General features: G+C 43.2%; 1 protein-coding gene across 3 annotated transcripts in view; it reads left to right on the top strand.

Annotated features, from left to right (window-relative positions):
• Positions 1–19610, top strand: part of ZNF385D (zinc finger protein 385D) — a 620390-nt gene that overhangs the window by 502798 nt on the left and 97982 nt on the right. For all 3 annotated transcript variants that reach the window (XM_073677967.1, XM_073677968.1, XM_073677969.1), the window contains one exon: positions 12878–13111. In XM_073677967.1, the coding sequence (XP_073534068.1) occupies positions 12878–13111 (234 nt within the window). The remainder of the gene's footprint in view (positions 1–12877; positions 13112–19610) is intronic.

Below are 19610 nucleotides of genomic sequence, written 5' to 3'. Positions count from 1 at the left end.
TCCCGCCAGAGTAATGCAGGTGGCTCCCGTGAGTCTAAATCGTCTTCCTCCTGGTAAGACGTTCGTACCAGTACCTGATCGGGAGAAGATCCTACACTGGGGTCATTCGTCTAAACTAGCTGGCCACGCCGGTCAGAAAAAGACCCTCCAGCCTATTACCCGGCACTACTGGTGGCCTAACCTGCACAAGGATGTAATAGATTTTGTTTCTGCCTGTGTGTCCTGCGCCCGCAACAAAGTTCCGAGACACCTGCCGGCCGGCCGCCTCCTACCTCTGCCAGTACCTGCTGCCCCCTGGCAGCATATAGCGATGGACTTCATTACTGATCTGCCCGTCTCTGCCGGTTGTACGGTCATTTGGGTGGTCGCTGACCGCTTCTCCAAGATGGCTCACTTCATTCCACTGCCAGGTCTTCCGTCTGCACCCGAGCTGGCTAAAGACTTTATCCGCCACATCTTCCGTCTTCATGGCCTGCCCCGTCACATCGTGTCGGATCGTGGGGTACAGTTCACTTCCCGTTTCTGGAGAGCCACTTGTAAATTGCTGGACGTCACCCTGGACTTCTCCTCCGCTTACCACCCACAGTCTAATGGTCAAGTGGAGTGGATCAATCAGAACCTGACCAGTTACCTTCGGCACTTCGTTAATGCCCACCATTCTGACTGGGTGGATCTCCTGCCATGGGCCGAATTCTCGTACAACAATCACGAGAGCGAGTTTTCCTCCAAATCCCCGTTTTTTGTAGTCTACGGTCAGCATCCTCGGATCCCGTTTCGCATCTCCACCTCGGCGGACAATCCGGCTGCGGAATCTCTTGTTAACAAATTTTCCTCCATATGGGAGAGTACCCGGTCCGCACTCCTTCTGTCATCCGAGCGTATGAAAAGACACGCTGACAAAAAACGTCTGGACCCTCCTCAATTCCGTCCTGGGGATAAAGTCTGGCTCTCGTCCAAATATGTCCGGCTCAAGATCCCTTCCTATAAGTTAGGGCCTCGGTTCATCGGCCCACTGGAGGTCATCAGTCAGATCAACCCGGTGGCCTATAAATTGAAACTCCCGGCCAACTTACGGATCCCTAACTCCTTCCATGTGTCTCTCCTCAAACCTGTGGTGCTTAACTCTTTTTCCAAGTCTACAGGTACGCCTCCTGCTCCGGTTTCTGCTGAGGACGAGTTTGAGGTAGAGAACATTCTTGCCACCAAAAGGGTAAGAGGAAAGACCTTTTTCCTGGTAGATTGGAAGGGGTTTGGTCCTGAGGAGAGAACGTGGGAGCCCCGGGAGAACATCCATGCCCCTCTCATCCTAGCTAAATTTCTGTCTGGCCTAAAAAAAGGGGGGGCCTAAAGGGGGGGGTACTGTAGTGCCGGCGTCCCTGCCCTCTGCTAGGCAGGGACGCTGCTCCCCTCACCGCTCTGCTCCGTGCCCGGCTTCCTCCCCCCGCTCTGCTGTCAGCGCGCGCTCCGTCCCGGCGTCCTCCTCCTGCTCTGCTCTCAGCGCGCGCTCCTTCCTGGCCCCTGTGCTTAGGGCGCGCGTGCGCGCGCTCCCCTCCTCTTAAAGGGGCCGCGCGCGCCGCCCTAAAGAGTCCCCGGCCAATGGCCGGAGGACTTCATCATATATAAGGCACCTCCTCCAAAATGGAGGTGCCCGAGCAATGTTGTTTGCACCTGTGTCTCACCTGTGCTTCAGCCCTCAGGTCCCATTGCCAGTTTCCTGCCAGTTTCCTGCCAGTTTCCTGCCAGTTTCCTGCCAGTTTCCTGCTAGTTACCTGCCTGATTCCTGCCTGAATACTTGTTACCTGTCTGCCAGTCTGAGGTCCGACGGTCTGCCTTACTACTCCTGTCAGTCTGTCTAAAGGACCAGCCTGCCCGCTCACCTAGGAGCGCATATCAGCTACCTGCCTGCTTGCCTGAGGTCCGACGGTCTGCCTTACTACTCCGGTCAGTCTGTCTATGGACCAGCTTGCCCGCTCACCTGGGAGCGCTTCTCCGTTATCTGCCTGCTTGCCAGCCCGGAGGCTCCGTTGTCACGTGCTGTGACCACCAGCTATCTCAGAGACTCTTGCCCGCTCACCTGGGAGCGCATCTCCGTTACCTGCCTGCTTGCCAGCCCGGAGGTCCCGTTGTCACGTGCGGTGACCACCAGCTATTCCAGAGACTCTTGCCCGCTCACCTGGGAGCGCTTCTCCATTACCTACCTGCCTGCCAGCCCGGAGGTTCCGCCGTCACGCGCCGTGACCACCTGCTATTCCAGAGACTCTCGGTTGCTCACCTGGGAGCACACATCTACCATCTGCCTGCTAGCCTACCCGGAGGCTCTGCCATCACAGGTCGTACCTACCCCTTACCCAGAGACTGCCCTGATCACTTGCCGTAACTCCCTGTCCGTTCACCCAGAGACTGCCACCCGCTCCCTTACAAGGGCCGCCCCCTTGTATAGTAGCTCAGAGGTTCCGCCTCCCGGACCCGTTACATGGCACAACTGCCAACCTATCAAGTCTTGGCCGTCCACCTAAATTGACATTCAAAGCAAGGAGAGCACTATTTAGAGAAGCAGCCAAAAGGCACTAGGCCACCCTGGAGGAGCTGCAGAGATCCACAGCTCTGGTGGAAGAATCTGTCCACAGGATAATTATTAGTTGTATATGTCACAAATCTGACCATTATGGAAGAGTGGCAAGAGCAAAAATAATTTATGAAAGTACGCCATAAGAAGTCCCGTTTGCAAAAACCATGTAGGGGACACAGCTAGTATATGGAAGAAGATGAGACCAAAGTAGAACTTTTTGGGCTGAATGCAAAATGCTATTTGTGGTGGAAAAATAATCTCAAGACACTATACCCACTGTCAAACATAGTGGTGGCAGCATCATACTGTGGGGATGTTTTTCTTCAGCAGGGACAGAGAAGCTGGTCAGAGTTGATATGAAGATGGATGGAGATAAATACAGGGCAATCCTAGAGAAAAACTTGTTAGGCTAAAGATAGACCATTAATGTAAAATTCCAGGACAATACTTTTAACAAAAATATAACTCAAATGCAATCAATGAAGACATTTAAAAGCGAACAGTTAATTTCATAAAAAAAGCAAAATTGATATATTGTGTAAGGGAAGAGTTGTGAAATTACAAAGCCTTTTTCCAATGACAGGAAGACTGTTAAAAAAAATACTGTCTCCTAAGTACAATTATATTTAAAATAATTAATATGTTGGTTACTGGACACTAATTAAAATATCCTATTAGGTTAGATAAGAAGTTAAATTAAGTCTGCTGTAAATTAAAAAACACATTTCTTGTCTATTTCTCTGAAACCATTAACTTAATGTATTGGTTTACCAATATCTAGTCACTGGTCTAATAAAATAGATTTTGGTAAATTATTGTTGTTTGAGAAGTAAATGCATAAAGCAACTGAGTCATTTATTATATTTCCAATCTGAGATACATTTTTCATTGGTAATATTTGCTTCTTAACTTATTGCTTATAGAGAGATGAGCTAACCCGAACTTAAAAGTTCGGGGTTCGAATGGTGTCCAGTGCTACACTGAGGTCTCCTGGAAATCTGTTGCAAAATTGGGAGTTCCGGGGGAAATACATTGCAGAGAGAGAGAGGGTGACAGGGAGAGAGAGAGAATTTCCCAGTTCAAAAGTTCAGGTCTTCATTGTGTTCATTGTATTGGGTTCTGATTCAAGTTCGGGTACAGTTCTGATACCCGAACTGAACTTTTGAATATAGTTCGGGTCGGGTACCAGAGCCTCAACTTCCACGGGTCCACTTATCCCTACTTATAGAAAAAATATGTTGCATTAAACCAATGTCACTGCTCATTAAACACTGCCATAATTGTGGTTTTAAGGGGTGGGCTGGACTCTTGGTCTTTAGAGCTAGAACAGCTACATATAATGTGAGTGTTTTGGGTGACTGCAGGGGTCCCAAGGCTCTCAAAGGGCAATGACCACCCAAACAACTCACCATCTTAATACAGTGCAGGCAGCATGCAGCTGCGACTACTAAGCTGAGACAAGGGGCAGTCACTCTAAGCAGGTATAGGTGAAAAGTGAGACAAGACTTGGGAGTCCTATCATGTTAATTTCAAGAAGCGGCTCTTAAAATAACGCAGAACAGACTGTCTACCTGATGCTGTTCTCCACTTATGGCATCCATAAATATCTGATAGATGTCTCATCTGTAGAATGGCATCTGTTCATTTAAGAAACAGCTGATGCAGCAGCTTCTCCGTCAGCAATTCTGCATTCCTCCCCTGAAAAGGAGTCTTCTTACCAATAGAGATGAGTGAACTAGTTCGGAAAATGTTTGCCAATCTCAAAGTCAGCACACACAATGCACATTCGGATTCGTGTTCGGATTTCCGAGCATTTTCCTCAAAATTGGCAAAATTCGGCCAAAGTTTGGTAAATGATCGAGTTTCCACTAATGCTTTTGTTAGGACTTTGGCTAGAATAATGGTGCTGTATGATGAGTGTGGGGGGGATGTGTTTGATGATGAGAGGAGGTGGGGAGAAGTCAGAGGAGCAGCGGACTGTTATTATTTTTTTTTTATTAACTTAATGTATAGATATTCCGGCAGCCAATCAGAGCGCAGAAACCATCCACAACATCCAGACACAAGAGCTTGTGTCATTGGCTGCTGAAGTCCCTCTCCATATAAAAAATCAGACATGTTGTTTTGGCGCCATTTTGTCAGTGTAGCAGTGCAGAGAGGCTGCTCCTGCAGAGGCAAGTAGTCAGATAGTTAATTATCTAGGCGGTTTATTGTCAGCTAGTTCAGATAGATAGTATCCTGTGTGAAATCGACCTTCCAGAATATCAATCCTTTGTGCTAAATGTGTGGTCCAAACACCAGTCCACATTTCAGAATCTAAATCCTATGTGCTAATTGTGTGATCCAGACACCAGTCCACATTTCAGCATCTAAATCCTTTGTGCTAGTAGTGTGGTCCAGACACCAGTCCACATTTCAGCATATACATTTTTTGTGCTAATTGTGGGGTCCAGACACCAGTCCAGATTTCAGCATCTAAATCCTTTGTGCTAATAGTGTGGTCCAAACATAAGTCCACATTTCAGTATATAAATCTTTTGGGCTAATTGTGTGGTCCAGACACCAGTCCACATTTCAGCATATGAATATTTTGTGCTAATTGTGTGGTCCAGACACCAGTCCACTTTTCAGCATATAAATCTTTTATGCTAATTGTGTGGTCCAGACCCCCGTCCACATTTCAGCATATAAATATTTTGTGGTAATTGTGTGGTCCAGACACCAGTCCACTTTTCAACATATAAATCTTATGTGCTAATTGTGTAGTCCAGACACCAGTCCACATTTCAGCATCTAAATCCTATGTGCTAATAGTGTGGTCCAGACACCAGTCCACATTTCAACATATAAATCTTTTGTGCTAATTGTGTGGTCCAGACACCAGTCCACATTTCAGCATGTGAATATTTTGTGCTAATTGTGTGGTCCAGACACTAGTCCACTTTTCAGCATATAAATTTTTGTGCTAATTGTGTGGTCCAGCCACACTATCTCAGCAAATAAATGCTAATTGGTAATTTAGTGACAGGTGACTGACAGGTCTGGCCCTAGGGTTGTGAAACAGCTGGTTAAAAGAGGGGAAGGGTGAATCCAACATGAGTGGAAAAAAGCGAGGTCATGGTGGAAGGGGGAATAGGCTTGGTGTTCAAGGTGTACGTGGGATAGGTGGTAATGTTACTGAAAGCTCTACTGAACAAACACCATCTCTTTCTATCCAAAAACAATTGACAACTTCTGTTACTGGATGGGCTACTCGACTCCCTTTCTTTGGCAGCCACACAGCAGTACGCCTTGTAGATGAGGGCCAGAAAAAGCATTTTTCAGTGGATGGCAAACATTGCATTAAGTGGCCTCTCCTCCTCTTCCTCCACCTTAACATCACACACAATATAGTCCTCAGAGGTGGCACCTCAATTACCCTTGTTTCCTCCCGCGTCACAACCCTCCAACCACCCAACTGACTGTGGGGAACTACAGGTGGGCATCAGAGGTCTGATCCAAAGATTCACAGACTCAAGAGGAGGAAGCATCTGCACCAATGCCCACTTTTTTTCAGTTGAATCAGAGGCCGGATGAAGTAGGGTCCGAGCAGAATCCAGACCCTTATCACCAGATGTTAACCCCTGGAGGGAAGGTGATCCTGATGAGACCTGGTGATACCTGAGGCACATGTGGACTATACTGTGCTTTCAGAACAGGAAGAGGAGGCTCTCAGGCCAAGGAGTGGGAGAACTGAGAGGATGATGATGAGGTTGTAGATCTCACTTCGTGTGAACCCAGAGGCACGCAGCTGAGTAGCTCAGAAGAGGAGGTGGAGGAGGAGGAAGACGAGGTTACGTTGCAGCTTCCCGCACAGACATGGAGTGATGCAACCACGACAAGCACTGCATCCTCAGTCATAACTCTGGCTGTGGCCAGCAGCAGTGGCGGGTCTGCAGTTCACAGTGGCGGCAAAGGATGTCTAGCCATGGCATTTTTTGAGTCTGCAAAGGATGACCCAACTCACGTTATCTGCCAGCTTTGTGAAAAATGAGTTAGTAGAGGCAAAAATTCCAACAATTTGATTACTACATGCATGAACTGGCACATGCGCAATCAACATGCGGTAGTCTGGGAATCTCACTGCGCTAAAATGTGGGCTAGCATGATTCGCCAGCCAATGGCCGTCGCATTAACTGCATCTACTGCTTCTTCCTCCTCAGTCACCCTGGCAAGTGTTTCTCACACAGGTCTCTGACTGCAGAACCTCCAATTATTTAACCGCTAAAGTCGGGATGAGTGAGAGCCAGTCAGCTGTTATGGAAGTGGACATGCCTGTTTTTTTTTACTGATCTCAGACACCGAGCACACCACATCTTTCTTAATCCACCATAACATCACCGACTGCACATCACTCACAGTCCAGCTGTTTGTCGTGTTCACCCTAATCCACCCTCTCTCAGCACAGCACCCAGCTATTGGTCCCGCAATTGTGTACATTTTTCTAACAATAGTAGTCTACGAAGGTGATATTTGTGCCACCTGAGTGTCCCTGGGCAGTAAAGCAGTTTGAGCTGTTGCATGAGGTAACAGGGCTCCCAGCATAGCAGACCTACACTGGTCCCTCACCCACCTCATATTAATTTGAACTTAAATTCAAAGCTGTAACTGCTGGCCAAACCCTGATACCTCACGCATGCCCCATGCTTGACTGCTTCTGTGCCATTATAAAATTTCTACTGTGGGTTAATTGATCACTCAACTACCTGTGTTACTATCCTTAAATTTTTCTTACAATAGTAGTCTACAAAGCTGATATTTGTGCCACCTGAGTGTGGCTGAGCAGAAAAACAGTTTGAGCTGTTGCATGGCCCATGCCTGACTGCTGCTGTGCCGTTATAAAATTTCTACTGTGGGTCAATTGATGCCAGTTTTCCTGGTGTCTGCCCCTAATTTTGGAAATGTTTGGAATCCAAGTTGGGTCTCCTTAATGTGTGTTGCCTGAATTTGGCAGGGCTATCAGAGCACAAGGCCTACACCTGTCACTCATCCACCTGTTACTGATCAATATTTAAGCTAGAAAAGCTGGTCCAAGCCCTGTCTCAGGCCCTGTCCCATGCATTCATGCTGCACAATTATACTATTTGTTCTCTTTGTCAATTGATGCCACTTTTCCTGGTATCTGCCCCTAATTTGAGCTGTTTGGCAGCTTTTGGGCCCCCTTGAAGGAGTTGTCTATGCTTTTGGTTGTGCCTCCCATTTAATTCAATGGGGTTCGGCTATGTTCGAAGTACTGTTTGGAGAACATCGGGACATTGGCCGATCCGAACCGAACTTTGAAAGGTTTACTCATCTCTATTTACCAAGCCTAGGTGTTTTTAGGAGGTAGAAATGGGGCCTCTTATCTCTTGGGCCCCCGTGCGACTGCAAAGGTTGCACTAATGATATGTCTACCTCTGGTCGTCACTGCCAAGTATGCAAGCTCTGGACCTCAACAATGGCTTGTTGTACAGTTATTAGCATTTTGCAATGGAAAACATATCATTGGTGAAACCTGTGTAGTTGCACAGGGGCCCAGAAAGGGAGGCGGTCCACTTGTACTTTCAAAGCAGCAAGCAGCTTCTTTCACAGACACATTATTGGACTGCAAAGACCCTATACATTGTTCTTGCACATGGGCCCTCTTCTATCCGTGTCCTTGTCATTTTGCTAAAGTAAACTGAAGTGGAATGAATTGTTCTAAAATTAAGAAGACTCATTTATGTTCTGGACTGAAATCCTAATATTCCTTACAAGACTTTCTATGTGCTACTTCTCTTTATATAAATTATGATGGGTTTTAGTGCCGACTTTTGTTTGTATTTTTAAAATAAAACTTTTATAAAAATCTGAAGATATAGTAACAACAAAACTGACCAAACAGACATCTACTTTCATTTATCTTTATCTGTTTATAAAAAATTTGGATCAATTTTTTTCACTTTTCATCTATTTTTATATCAGTTTAATTTTTCATGGTTAATTACATCCTGTCACAATTCACTTTCATCCAATTTTGAATTCTGAGTTTAAGATAGATGAGAAAAATGAAAAAAAAATATACCTCCACATGTCTCACTGTAGTAAAGTGTTCTATTAAAAGCGAAGATGGAAGCATATGAATCATTTAGAAATGTATTGACTTTTGCATTTAAAAAAAGTGTGACTATAGTTATATGTATATACATACTCTGTGCATCAGCACACTGCTATTAGTGAATACAAGAACTCCGCTGTTGCTGTAAACATTAAAAATGTAAGGTACTGAGTTAACAATTTTTGATGAAAAAGTGCAAAAGCCATCCAACCACGTCAAGGTGATGCCTGAATATGGATGGTTCCTTGCACTAATGTTTTAGCTCTCCAGGTGGTAAACCAGACTTCGTTGAACTGGGAAAGTGAAAGCTTACAATTAAAATCTTGACTGGAAAAGATGGCTGTATAAGGATGCTAAGCCCTGGAGTGACTCCTTCCAGGGCTCTACACCCTTCATCTTCACTTGAGCACCTTCATCTTCCCGTTTTTCCGCTTTTATTTTTTCCTCCTCTTTTTCCAAGTTCAATAACCTTTCTATTTTGTGTTGACATAGCTGTATGAAGGCTTGCTTTCTTGCAGGACAAGTTGCACTTTTGAATGAACCATCCATTTTATCATGTGATTAACTGGAAAGTATGAAAAAATGTCCATGGTATGTGCCATAAAAATTGTGAAAAGGCACAATTCCGCCATTGTTTTTGGGGGTTTTGTTTTTACAGCATTCATTATATTTTAAAATTGATTTGGTAATATGATTCTCCATGTGTGTATGTTGCGGTGAAACTTAAAAAAAGTGGCAGACATGTGTCCATTTTTCATCATGGAGCAAAAACTTTCATACAATTGTATGGATCCCAGAAAATCACAAGCAAAAAATATATGCCATCAGCATGCAATCAGTGTGCTGTCTGTTTTTATCATTGAATAGGTTGAAGCTTTGCAATTTTTTTTTTGCCAACAAAAAAATCACCAATGAAGCAGTGATAGATAAAACGGACACACTGATCAAACACTTGGAAAATCAGGTCCAAAGCATGCAAAAATCAGATGCCTGGATGAGATCTTACTTAGCGGATCTACCTATGATGTCCTAAAGGTGGATTTTTTGCAGTTAATTACTTAAAGATTTTTTTGTGAATTTGCATTACTTACTTTGGTTACATACCTTTCATCTTGTATTTTAGCTGATTTTATTACCCTTCTATAGATTTTATTGAGCTTTTTCTAGTTTTCAAAGGCTAAAACTGACCATGCAGATTTATATGTTATGAATGTCTTTCTCTGTAACTCACTGTCTCCTTTACAGTACTTGTAAGCCATTTACTTTTAGCTGTGTATATCTTGCTATCTATAACAATAAATTTAGCCATTTATTAGTCAAAGCAGTTTTAACGCACTCCTATTTAGCATTTGTATGGTTAATTGCTTAAAGGGAACCAGTCACCATGAAAAAGCTGTCTAATTTGCAGGCATCATGTTACAGAGCAGGGAGAACTTAGCAGATTCACATGTAGTTTTGTGAGAAAAGATTCGGTATTATCTGTGTTTCCATAATTTAATCCTCTGCTCTTTTTGGGATTTTGGATCCTGTGTGCGGACCTAATGATATAGTGAATTTTACTTTAGATATGATAGGTTAAGTTAATAACAGTCATATAAGAAAAAATATATATCTTTGTACCGTGTTAGCCAGTAGATAGAAAAATATTTAGATTTGAGAGTCCTCAGTGGTTGATACCTTTTAATGGCTAAGATGAAAAGATGGTAACAAATTGCAAGCTTTCGAGACTGGGAAAGTGTTATTGTCCTGTGATTGAAGTCTGGTCCGGGGCTTTCTTCATGTCATTCTACATCAACTAAGGAATGTGCTCCTCAAACCTGTTGGGGCATCAAAGCCCCGGACCAGACTTCAATCACAGGACAATAAAACTTTCACACTCCTTATTTATGAACTATTCCAATATTTACAGCCACAACTGTTTATCCCTCATTCATAATGATAGTTCTGCTTCATGTCACTTGTCTCCTCTAATGCTTTATGTCTGTGTCTTGTTGTGTATAAATATGTGACTCTTCATATTTTATGTTATACTATGGCTGAGAAAGAGACCAGAGTAGTCTCGAAAGCTTGCAATTTTTTACCATCTTTTCAGCTAGCCATTAAAAGTATCAACTCTGAGGACTCTCAAATCTAAATATTTTTCTAACAATCAGTTAGCTTGGTTAGCTTCATGGGTGCTGATCTTGCTTGAATAACTACTAACTGACTGATGATACTATTGGGAGTAAAAAGAGCTAGTATAGTTAGGTCACATTCACACACACGTTCAGTATTTGGTCAGTACTTTACATCAGTATTTGTAAGCCAAAACCAAGTGTGGGTGAAAAATCCAGAACCTGTGCATGTGTTTCTATTATGCTTTTCCTCTGATTTTTCCACTCCTGATTTTGGCTTTCAAACGCTGATGTAAAATACTGACAAAATACTGAACGTGAATGTGGCCTTAGATGTACTATACAAACAAAAGTGAGAGTTGAAGAAAGCAGCCAAAATAATTGCACACTCTAGAGTAAGGAAAAATGTTTCAATGTCTTTTATTGCTAATTATTAAATGGGAATGAATGCCTAAATCTATCATTGTCATCTTAAAGGGGTTGTCCAGCCTTAGGCTACAATTCTGAAGACACTCTATGTGATTGCATACTTGTGAATCCTCACATCATGCACACTGTGCCCTCTGAGGACTCTCTGGCACTGGGAGTGGGCAGTCATGTGACTGTAAGTATGTGATTTGTATACTTCTGGCCACATTCCGACTAGACTGTGTCCAGCCTCGCTCAGTTGTAAGGTGCAGGGCAGTAGTCATGGTCGAGGGGCTGATGTTTCTCCTCATCCTGGTATTCCACAAATAAATGGTGTCCCAGTTCCCATGTGCAGTAAGTGAAGTGCAGTTCACTCACATTTCGGCCACAGGCCTCCGCTGGCTCCATTATCCCTGATCAAGGAACAGCCGCTCATTTATTAGGGGACATCCTATTCATTTTAGCAAGCGCGTCTTTACTAAATAGTTCAAGTACATCCATTTTTAAGACGCAGTTTCGGGCACAGCACCCTACGTCACTTACTTCCTCAACACAGTAATTCTCACTCCAGTTCTCACATTCTGCACTGATTACCCCTACACTTGATCCTCCTGTCAGCCCCATGGTTTCCCAATCCGGCTCCGAAGTATGTCTGAGATCCACAACATTTCCCTCACATGGTTCCACGCCTATTTTCCACTGTATGGAAGGGTTTTCGGAGCTCTCCATAGCCCCTGACTCAAACCTTAGGCTTCGGACATTGCAGGAATGTCCGTAGGGAGTTTTGTGCAACCTCATACAGCCAGAACATCTTTGTCCACACTGTGCTTCAGCCCACTGCACCTTGAACTAGGCCTAGCAACTGTCACCAACGAACTCTCCTCACTAACTGACTAAACCAGGAAGTGGTTGACTTTTTCTAGCCTTAACCCCTCCCACTTTTGGCCGGACCAATCATCAACTGTCTCCTTTCTCTATCTGCCCCAGCAGTCGGTTGCTGGGCAAAACTTCACTTTTCACCTATTTAACTTCAGTCACTACCTTTTAACAGTATGCACTGAACTTCCTATGTCGTAAACTATGCCTTATATCTTAAACATTAATAGGCCCACCACTGCCTATCTGCCATAATGTTCCTATCACTAACTAAACACTAAACTATATCCTATGATTTCTTTATACACTATACATGAATTTACATATTAATACAGTCACAAAAATACATTAAAACCATACAGTTGGTACAAACACTGTTTAGAGAGGGAGAGGTATATGACCGCCCCTGTCACACCCTTACACAATACACTTGCATTGAGCAAAGCTGCTCCCATCTAGTCAGCATGTGATCACATGTATTCAAATCACATACTTGTGGTTAAGCGCCCACCGCTCCTAGCACCAGAGAGTCCTCACAGCAAGCAGTGCATGCAGACTTGTAGCCTAAGGCCAAACTACCCCCTTAATTGTCTGCAGATTCCTATAATTATCTGTGTATAAACTAAAAATTTTTACCAATACTAGATAATGTGTAATATAATAGCAATGTAACTTCTCCTATCTCGAGCCTTTACGAACATCATTTTCCTGACAGTCCATTTTCTTCATAATGTTTTGCAATAAATAATGTCATGTTTCATCCTAACAAACATTTTGCTTTTGTTTATTTTTTAGAATTTGCCACAGGAATTCCAGCAATATCAACCAGTACAATGGTAGAAATCCGGAAAATCAGTGTTATGACAACAGAGACCACTGCGAAAGTTGACAAGAAAATCACTCTAGTAACCAGCAGCAACATATGCCCTTCAGGAGAGACTGAAGAGGAAAAAGCTAAAAGACTTCTATACTGTTCACTATGCAAAGTCGCTGTCAACTCTGCCTCCCAGCTGGAGGCTCACAACAGTGGTAAGATACTGCAATTTTCCTGCAATGACTGTACATATGCAATTATCATGTAATCCAGGCAGAGTCAAAGGTGTCTAACTAGTAGCCAAAAAACCTACCATTTATCATCGAGTCCATTACTACGACTTGTATTTAAGGACTCTTGATCGTTCCATGTGTATTATAAGAAAAATATATTTTGTAATAAAATCTCTTCTAATGAATATAGACACTGCTTACTAAATATTCCTACTCACAGTTGGACACTAGAAAATTTAATGGCAGAACAAAATATGGATTTATCTTTAAAATGTATTATTTGGATAAAAAAGAAAAAAAATACATGAGATTGATTGTGAAGACATTCATAGTAAAATAAAATAAAAATAATGTAAAATACAGAAATATAAAATACAGAAATACAGAAATAGTCTTCCCATTTTTCTATGTATATGACTACTAGTGATGAGCGAGCACTAAAATGCTCGGGTGCTCGAAGCTCGGGTCGAGCACATTGGAATACTCAGGTGCTCGACCGAGCAACGAGCCCAATGTAAGTCTATGGGAAACTCGAGCATTTTTCTGGCTCTCCCCCCCCCGGCGGTCTGCAGAAGGTCAAAAATTGCCCAAATCGATGAGAACAGTGCTCAATTAAGCGTCAGGCAGGCAGGCACAATATATAGGCAGACAGGCAGGCAGGGTATATAGGAGGGTGCATGAAAAACATAGCAGGGCACTTGGAACAATTCATCAGCAGCATACACCGGTACCCGACAATTTAGAACAGAAATAATAGAGCATCACACATAGATTAGATAGCTAGAAACATGTCAGTCACATATATAATAAGTACAGTGACCGTGTTGGTTTCTGTACTTGTCATTTAGTGTTAAAATAAAGGATTTATTAAAAAAAAAAAATAATAATGTTTTCATGCACCCGTCTCTTTAAAAAAGCTGGCCGGCAATTCATCAGCGGCATACATCGGTAGCCAACAATTTAGAACAGAAAGAATAGAGCATCACACATAGATTAGATAGATAGATAGATAGATAGAAACATGTCAGTCACATATATAGTAAGTACAGTGACAGTGTTGGTTACTCTTCTTGTCATTTAGTGTTAAAATAAAGGATTTATTAAAAAAAAAATTGGCGTGGGGTTCCCCGTAATTTTAGTCTCTAGTGGAGGTTAAGCAGATGGCTGAGGCAGATGTTTGAAGCCTGAGAAGGGGGTAATACCCACAGAGCTTCCCAGGCTACTAATATCAGCCCCCAGCTGAATACTTAGCCTTTACTAGCTATTAAAAGGGGGGACCCAAAAAAAAATGACGTGGGGTCCCCCCTATTTTAATTGCGAGCAAAGGCTGGACTGGGGGCTGATATTAATAGCCCAGGAAGGGTGCCATGAATATTGGCCCCCTCCCAGGCTAGAAACACCAGCCGTCAGCCGCCCCAGAAATGGCGCATCCATAGGATGCGCCAATTCTGGCACTTAGCCTCTCTCTTCCCACTGCCCTGTAGCGGTGGCAGTGGGGTAATAGGGCTTCGGTTGATGTCAGCTTAATGCCAGCTGACATCAAGCCCAGGTTAGTAATGGAGAGGCGTCTATAAGACGCCCCCATTACTAACCCCATAGTGAAAGTTAAAAAAAAAAAACACCCAGATTAAAGTCCTTTAATTGAAATAAAGACACAATTCTTTAATGTTCTAAATTAAACTCTACTTTCCGCCACGCCCATTCCAGCTGAAGCTAACGATCTCCTGCAATAAAAGTAAAATAATAATCCAACCTCATCCTTACCTTTCCATGGTTCTCAGGATGGCTTCAGCTCTGCTACATTGACATGAAAGGCTGGATCGCAGCACAACGCTGCCATCCAGCTTGTCATGTCGCAGACACTGAGAAGCTCCTCAGTGAAGCTCCTCAGTGTCTGGCTGTGACGGCATCCAGATGAGCCGAGTTCATGTCCATCGGGTACCGATGTATGCCGCTGCTGAATTGCCGGCCGGCTTTTTTAAAGAGGCGGGTGCATGAAAACACTATTATTTTTTTTTTAATCCTTTATTTTAACACTAAATAACAAGTACATTAACCAACACTGTCACTGTACTTATTATATATGTGACTGACATGTTTCTATCTATCTAATCTAATCTATGTGTGATGCTCTATTCTTTCTGTTCTAAATTGTCGGGTACTGATGTATGCCGCTGATGAATTGCCGGGTTTTCATGTTTCACTGTGAGCACTGTTCCCATCGATTTGGGCAATCACTGTAATGCCACAACCACCATTGCTCTGACATTACAGAGAGTGGCAGACAATCCCTGTATGATTGGTGCTCTAAATAGCGCCAAACATGCAGGACGGGGACCCGAGCTCCCGCCCGAGCATCGCGCAAGTACTCGGCGAGCTCCGAGCATCTCGAGAACTGAGATACTCGATCGAGTACCGAGCAGTGGCAAGCATGCTCGCTCATCACTAATGACTACCCATTCCTCAGGTTCTCCAGATATTATGTCCATTAGTTGCATCAGAGAAGTAATAACATTATCAGTACTTTGATTAAAATTATTTTGCTCTCTTCCTTCCTGTTTCATTCCTCCATCCAAGATAATCTGGCATCAAATATCATGACCATACATTGATTACAGATTATTATTTGGAGATACCAAATATCGATCTCCATGACATTTGATTGTCCTTGTAGATATTATGATACCTGTTTGAAATTTCTTATATCTGATATATACCACATTCTGACTTATCTTAGTCCAGAGAAGCGAACACACATATAGATGTAGCAATGTTTAATTTAAGAAATAATATAACATCTTGATAACTTGTCCTGAAAGGTACTCACATAGAGGGGTTGACCACTTTTGGGATCAACTTTTATTTTTTTGCTTAAATGCATTTAATTGGGGCTAAAATTCAGTTTTGCGTTTAGGTGTTATGAAAAATTTTGTACCCTTTGTCTTCAATAGCCTCTGTGTTGCACTGTATATTTCCTCTGCAGAATGAGTTAACTGAGAATCCATCAATCAGGTCACTATGATAGTCTTACAGGGAGTTTTTAACTCTTTATCTGTCTTTCTCTGAGATTCTCTCAGCTGTTTTTTGACCACAGGTCATATCAAAGTTGAATGTACAGGGAATAAAACTGTGTAAAAGCAAAACAATCCAAAATTTTTAATGAAACTCAAATGGAAAAATTTATTTTAGCCCAAAATAAATGCATTTTATAAAAAAACAAGACTTTAGAGGTGGACAATCCCTTTAAGAAGATTAAGTTAACATTGAACAAGCAAATGTCCAAAGTCAAGATAGGTGATGATATCCCAATGTTGTGCTATTTGAGTCATGTTAAGTGTTTCTACGTCTATATGCACATAACCTCTTGGAAGGCATTCCTTGGTAGAGTTCTACTGTCACGGGTGTGTCAGGTGTAATAGACAGTCGCTCTGGATCTGTCTGTAGAAGGTCACTGTGCTTGGCATTGCAGACACCTTCTTAATCCTTTTTCCTTTAAGACCCAGCAGCGATCTCCCTCCTTCTGCTGATTGACACACCCTTGCATGGGAGTTTAGCTCAGTTTGCTCCAGGCAATCGCCAGTGATACTTCTATGTACAGGCTTGGAGCACTAGCAGTCGGCTATTGTTTTCTCTGGTGCCCTTGGAGGACAGTTGGTATTACTCCTCTGGTGTCTGCTCAAGCTAAGTTAATCACCTTTGTTGTCTACCTTGTTGTCTTTAGTTTGTAGTGGGGCCTGACCAGTGCTCACCCCATTCCTGCTCTATCTAGGGCCAAGCATTAGTGTCATCGAGGGTTTAGGGTCCTGCTCGGCCATAGGTATGGAACCTATATAGGGACAGTAGGGTAAGCAGGGTGATATTAGTTCTGCCTAGGAGTCTTCACTCCCTCTTTCCCAAGTGTTTGGGCTTCCTCTCCCTTTTCCCTTTGTGTTGCACTTAGTCTTTCTCACACCTTGCGTGACATCTACTGAATGGGATATGAAAACTTTTTCTTTATCAGAACTATTAAGGTATCCCTCTGTGTTATCTATAGTGAAAACAAATACAAATTATTAATCAATTATATTAATCAAGCATACACCCAGCTTCAGAGGCGCATGTATTTATGTGATAATCACTATAAAGAGCTGGTTAGGAAGGGTATTCAGCAACAAAAACACAAATGCTAGTGGGTTGAAGGGCATGGGGGACCTGTCGGGTTCCCTTTAACAGCAAGTGGGAAGGGACACCTAACAAGGGTGATCTTTAATGATGAACGTATGCTTGTTTTGCCCTATTGTGCCTGGATTATAAGGCAGTACTCTAAACGTGTTTTTCCTTTGACAAACGACCATGTTGTGCTCATCAGATTGCATCAATTACACATCTTAAGGCCTTGAAACAACAAGCTTGGGAGGCTGGCTGAGACCACCTGGTTCCAATGACTTTGTCATCAGGGAAATTAGCAATCTGAGCTAGGTAACCACAAGGATAAAAATCTAAACTTAATATACCCCATACTTTGGCAAACATGGACTTTGTCTGTCTGTAGTCCATAATGAAAAAAAAACTGCTCCTAAAGCAATAAATTGAGAGGCATGTTGTGCCAATGGATGATTCTCAGTGGGCTGTAGCTATCAAATGTATAAACAGTGCTAATTTATTTTGTGGTTCTGGTCGGGATTCATGGGAAAAGACTAGTGTTGAGCGAGCATGCTCGACACTGCTCTGTACTCGCCAGAGCATCTCACTATTCGGGATGTTCGGTGAGCACTGAGCATTTTCGGGTTGCTCGGGCGGGAGCTCGGGTCTCCACTCTGCATGTTTGGCGCTCTTTACAGAGCCAATGAACATGCAGGGATTGCCAGCCAGTAACTGTAATGCCTCAGCCATGTTGGTTGTGGGCATTACAGTGATTGGCTGGCCACACAGCATCACCTCGAGTATTTAAAACCGGGCGCCGCCATCTTGGACACAGTCGCTCCGGATCAGACAGTGTAGGGAGAGTGCTACTGAGCTAGGGAGATATTTATACTGCGAAATAGGTAGTGTAGGGTCTATAAAGCCTGAAAAATCAAACAAACAGTCCTTCTGAGGACTAATATCCATCCCAGATATCAGGCAGGCAGGCAGGCTGTATAGGAGACGCAGTGGTTATACCAACAAACACTGCATTACAGTCCTGTGTGCTGCTGCTGCTCAAATTGCTAGACTTAGCCCCAGGTCTCAGGGGCCAGGAAAAATCCTTTTTTTTTTCATCTAAATCCTTTTTTTTTCCCCCTAAGTCAGACTGTACAAATACCCGTCTTATTAACCTTTCGAGGCAAGGATCACTTCTGATGGGTACACTTTTAGGCAGTGACCTGGGTGTCAGAGATGCTTCCAGGGGTCTTCCCCATGCTATTCCCATGTCTTTTCAGCACTATATGCATGTGTCACACAGCACATGGCCAGATAAGGTTGTAAAATGTTAAAATGACATTTCCGGTGAATGCATTTGTCACGGTTGAAAGCAATACAAAAGTGCAAAAACGCAAAAAAAATGCTACTTGTGAACATAGCCCAAGGTGTGGAGGAGTATTTTTGTTTTTGGTTATTTATTTTACCTTATACACAAGTCTTTACCCTGGAAAGGATGTTCCTTAACATATTTCACAGGAAAACAGTTTCACTTTTGTTTTTGAACGTTTTATTGTGAGCCCGTAAAATTGTCTTAATACCTCTGACCACGTTGTTGACAGCAGTGACCAGGGGGTCAGAAATGCTTCCTCGGGCGATTCCCATGCTGTTCCCATGTCATTTGAGCACTGTCACTATCGTTTTGGCAACTTTTTAGGCTTTCTACAGACTGCCGGGGGTGCCACCGCAAAAATACTCGGGTCTCCCATAGACTAACATTGGGTTCGTTGCTCGGGTCGAGCATCCGAGTATCAAGGTGAGCTCGGCCCGAGCTTCGAGCACCCGAGCATTTTAGTGCTCGCTCAACACTAGAAAAGATCATTACGGCCAAAATCTCTTCCTCTCTGAAAATGAAAATTGCATATTTAATTTCCCAGCGGAGCATTGAATGGACTATAGGCCTCCTCAATCTGACATGTTAGGCCTGGCATGTCACTCTGCACAAGGAGAAATGTTACCCCTTAGATACCAGTCTTAAGCCTCTCAGCTAACAACATCTCGAAACACTGTGACTGCAAATTGAGATTCTGGGTTGGCATTTATCTGAAGTCATATGGCAAGGCTCGTTAACGGGTCGATATTGACTTTTAGCATTGCTGCTTCCAATAAGCTGCACTAGAGTTCAAGTCCTCTTTCTCTTTGAAGAGGCGATTTGCATATTAAATTTCCCAGAAGAGCACTGCAAGGCATATAAGCCTCCTCATTCTGACATGTTAGGCCTGGCATGTCACTCTCCACAAGGAGAAACATAACTCCTTAGATCCCAGTCTTAAGCCTCTCACCTGTTATGTTCTGCAACTTAGAACAAAGGAATAGGAGGGAA

This window comes from Phyllobates terribilis, unplaced genomic scaffold, assembly GCF_046119375.1.
Source record: "Phyllobates terribilis strain yellow unplaced genomic scaffold, ASM4611937v1 Scaffold_4__5_contigs__length_816908805, whole genome shotgun sequence".
Lineage (NCBI taxonomy): Eukaryota > Metazoa > Chordata > Amphibia > Anura > Dendrobatidae > Phyllobates > Phyllobates terribilis.
Note: the sequence above shows the minus strand (reverse complement) of the source record. Positions and strands in the feature narration are given on the sequence as shown.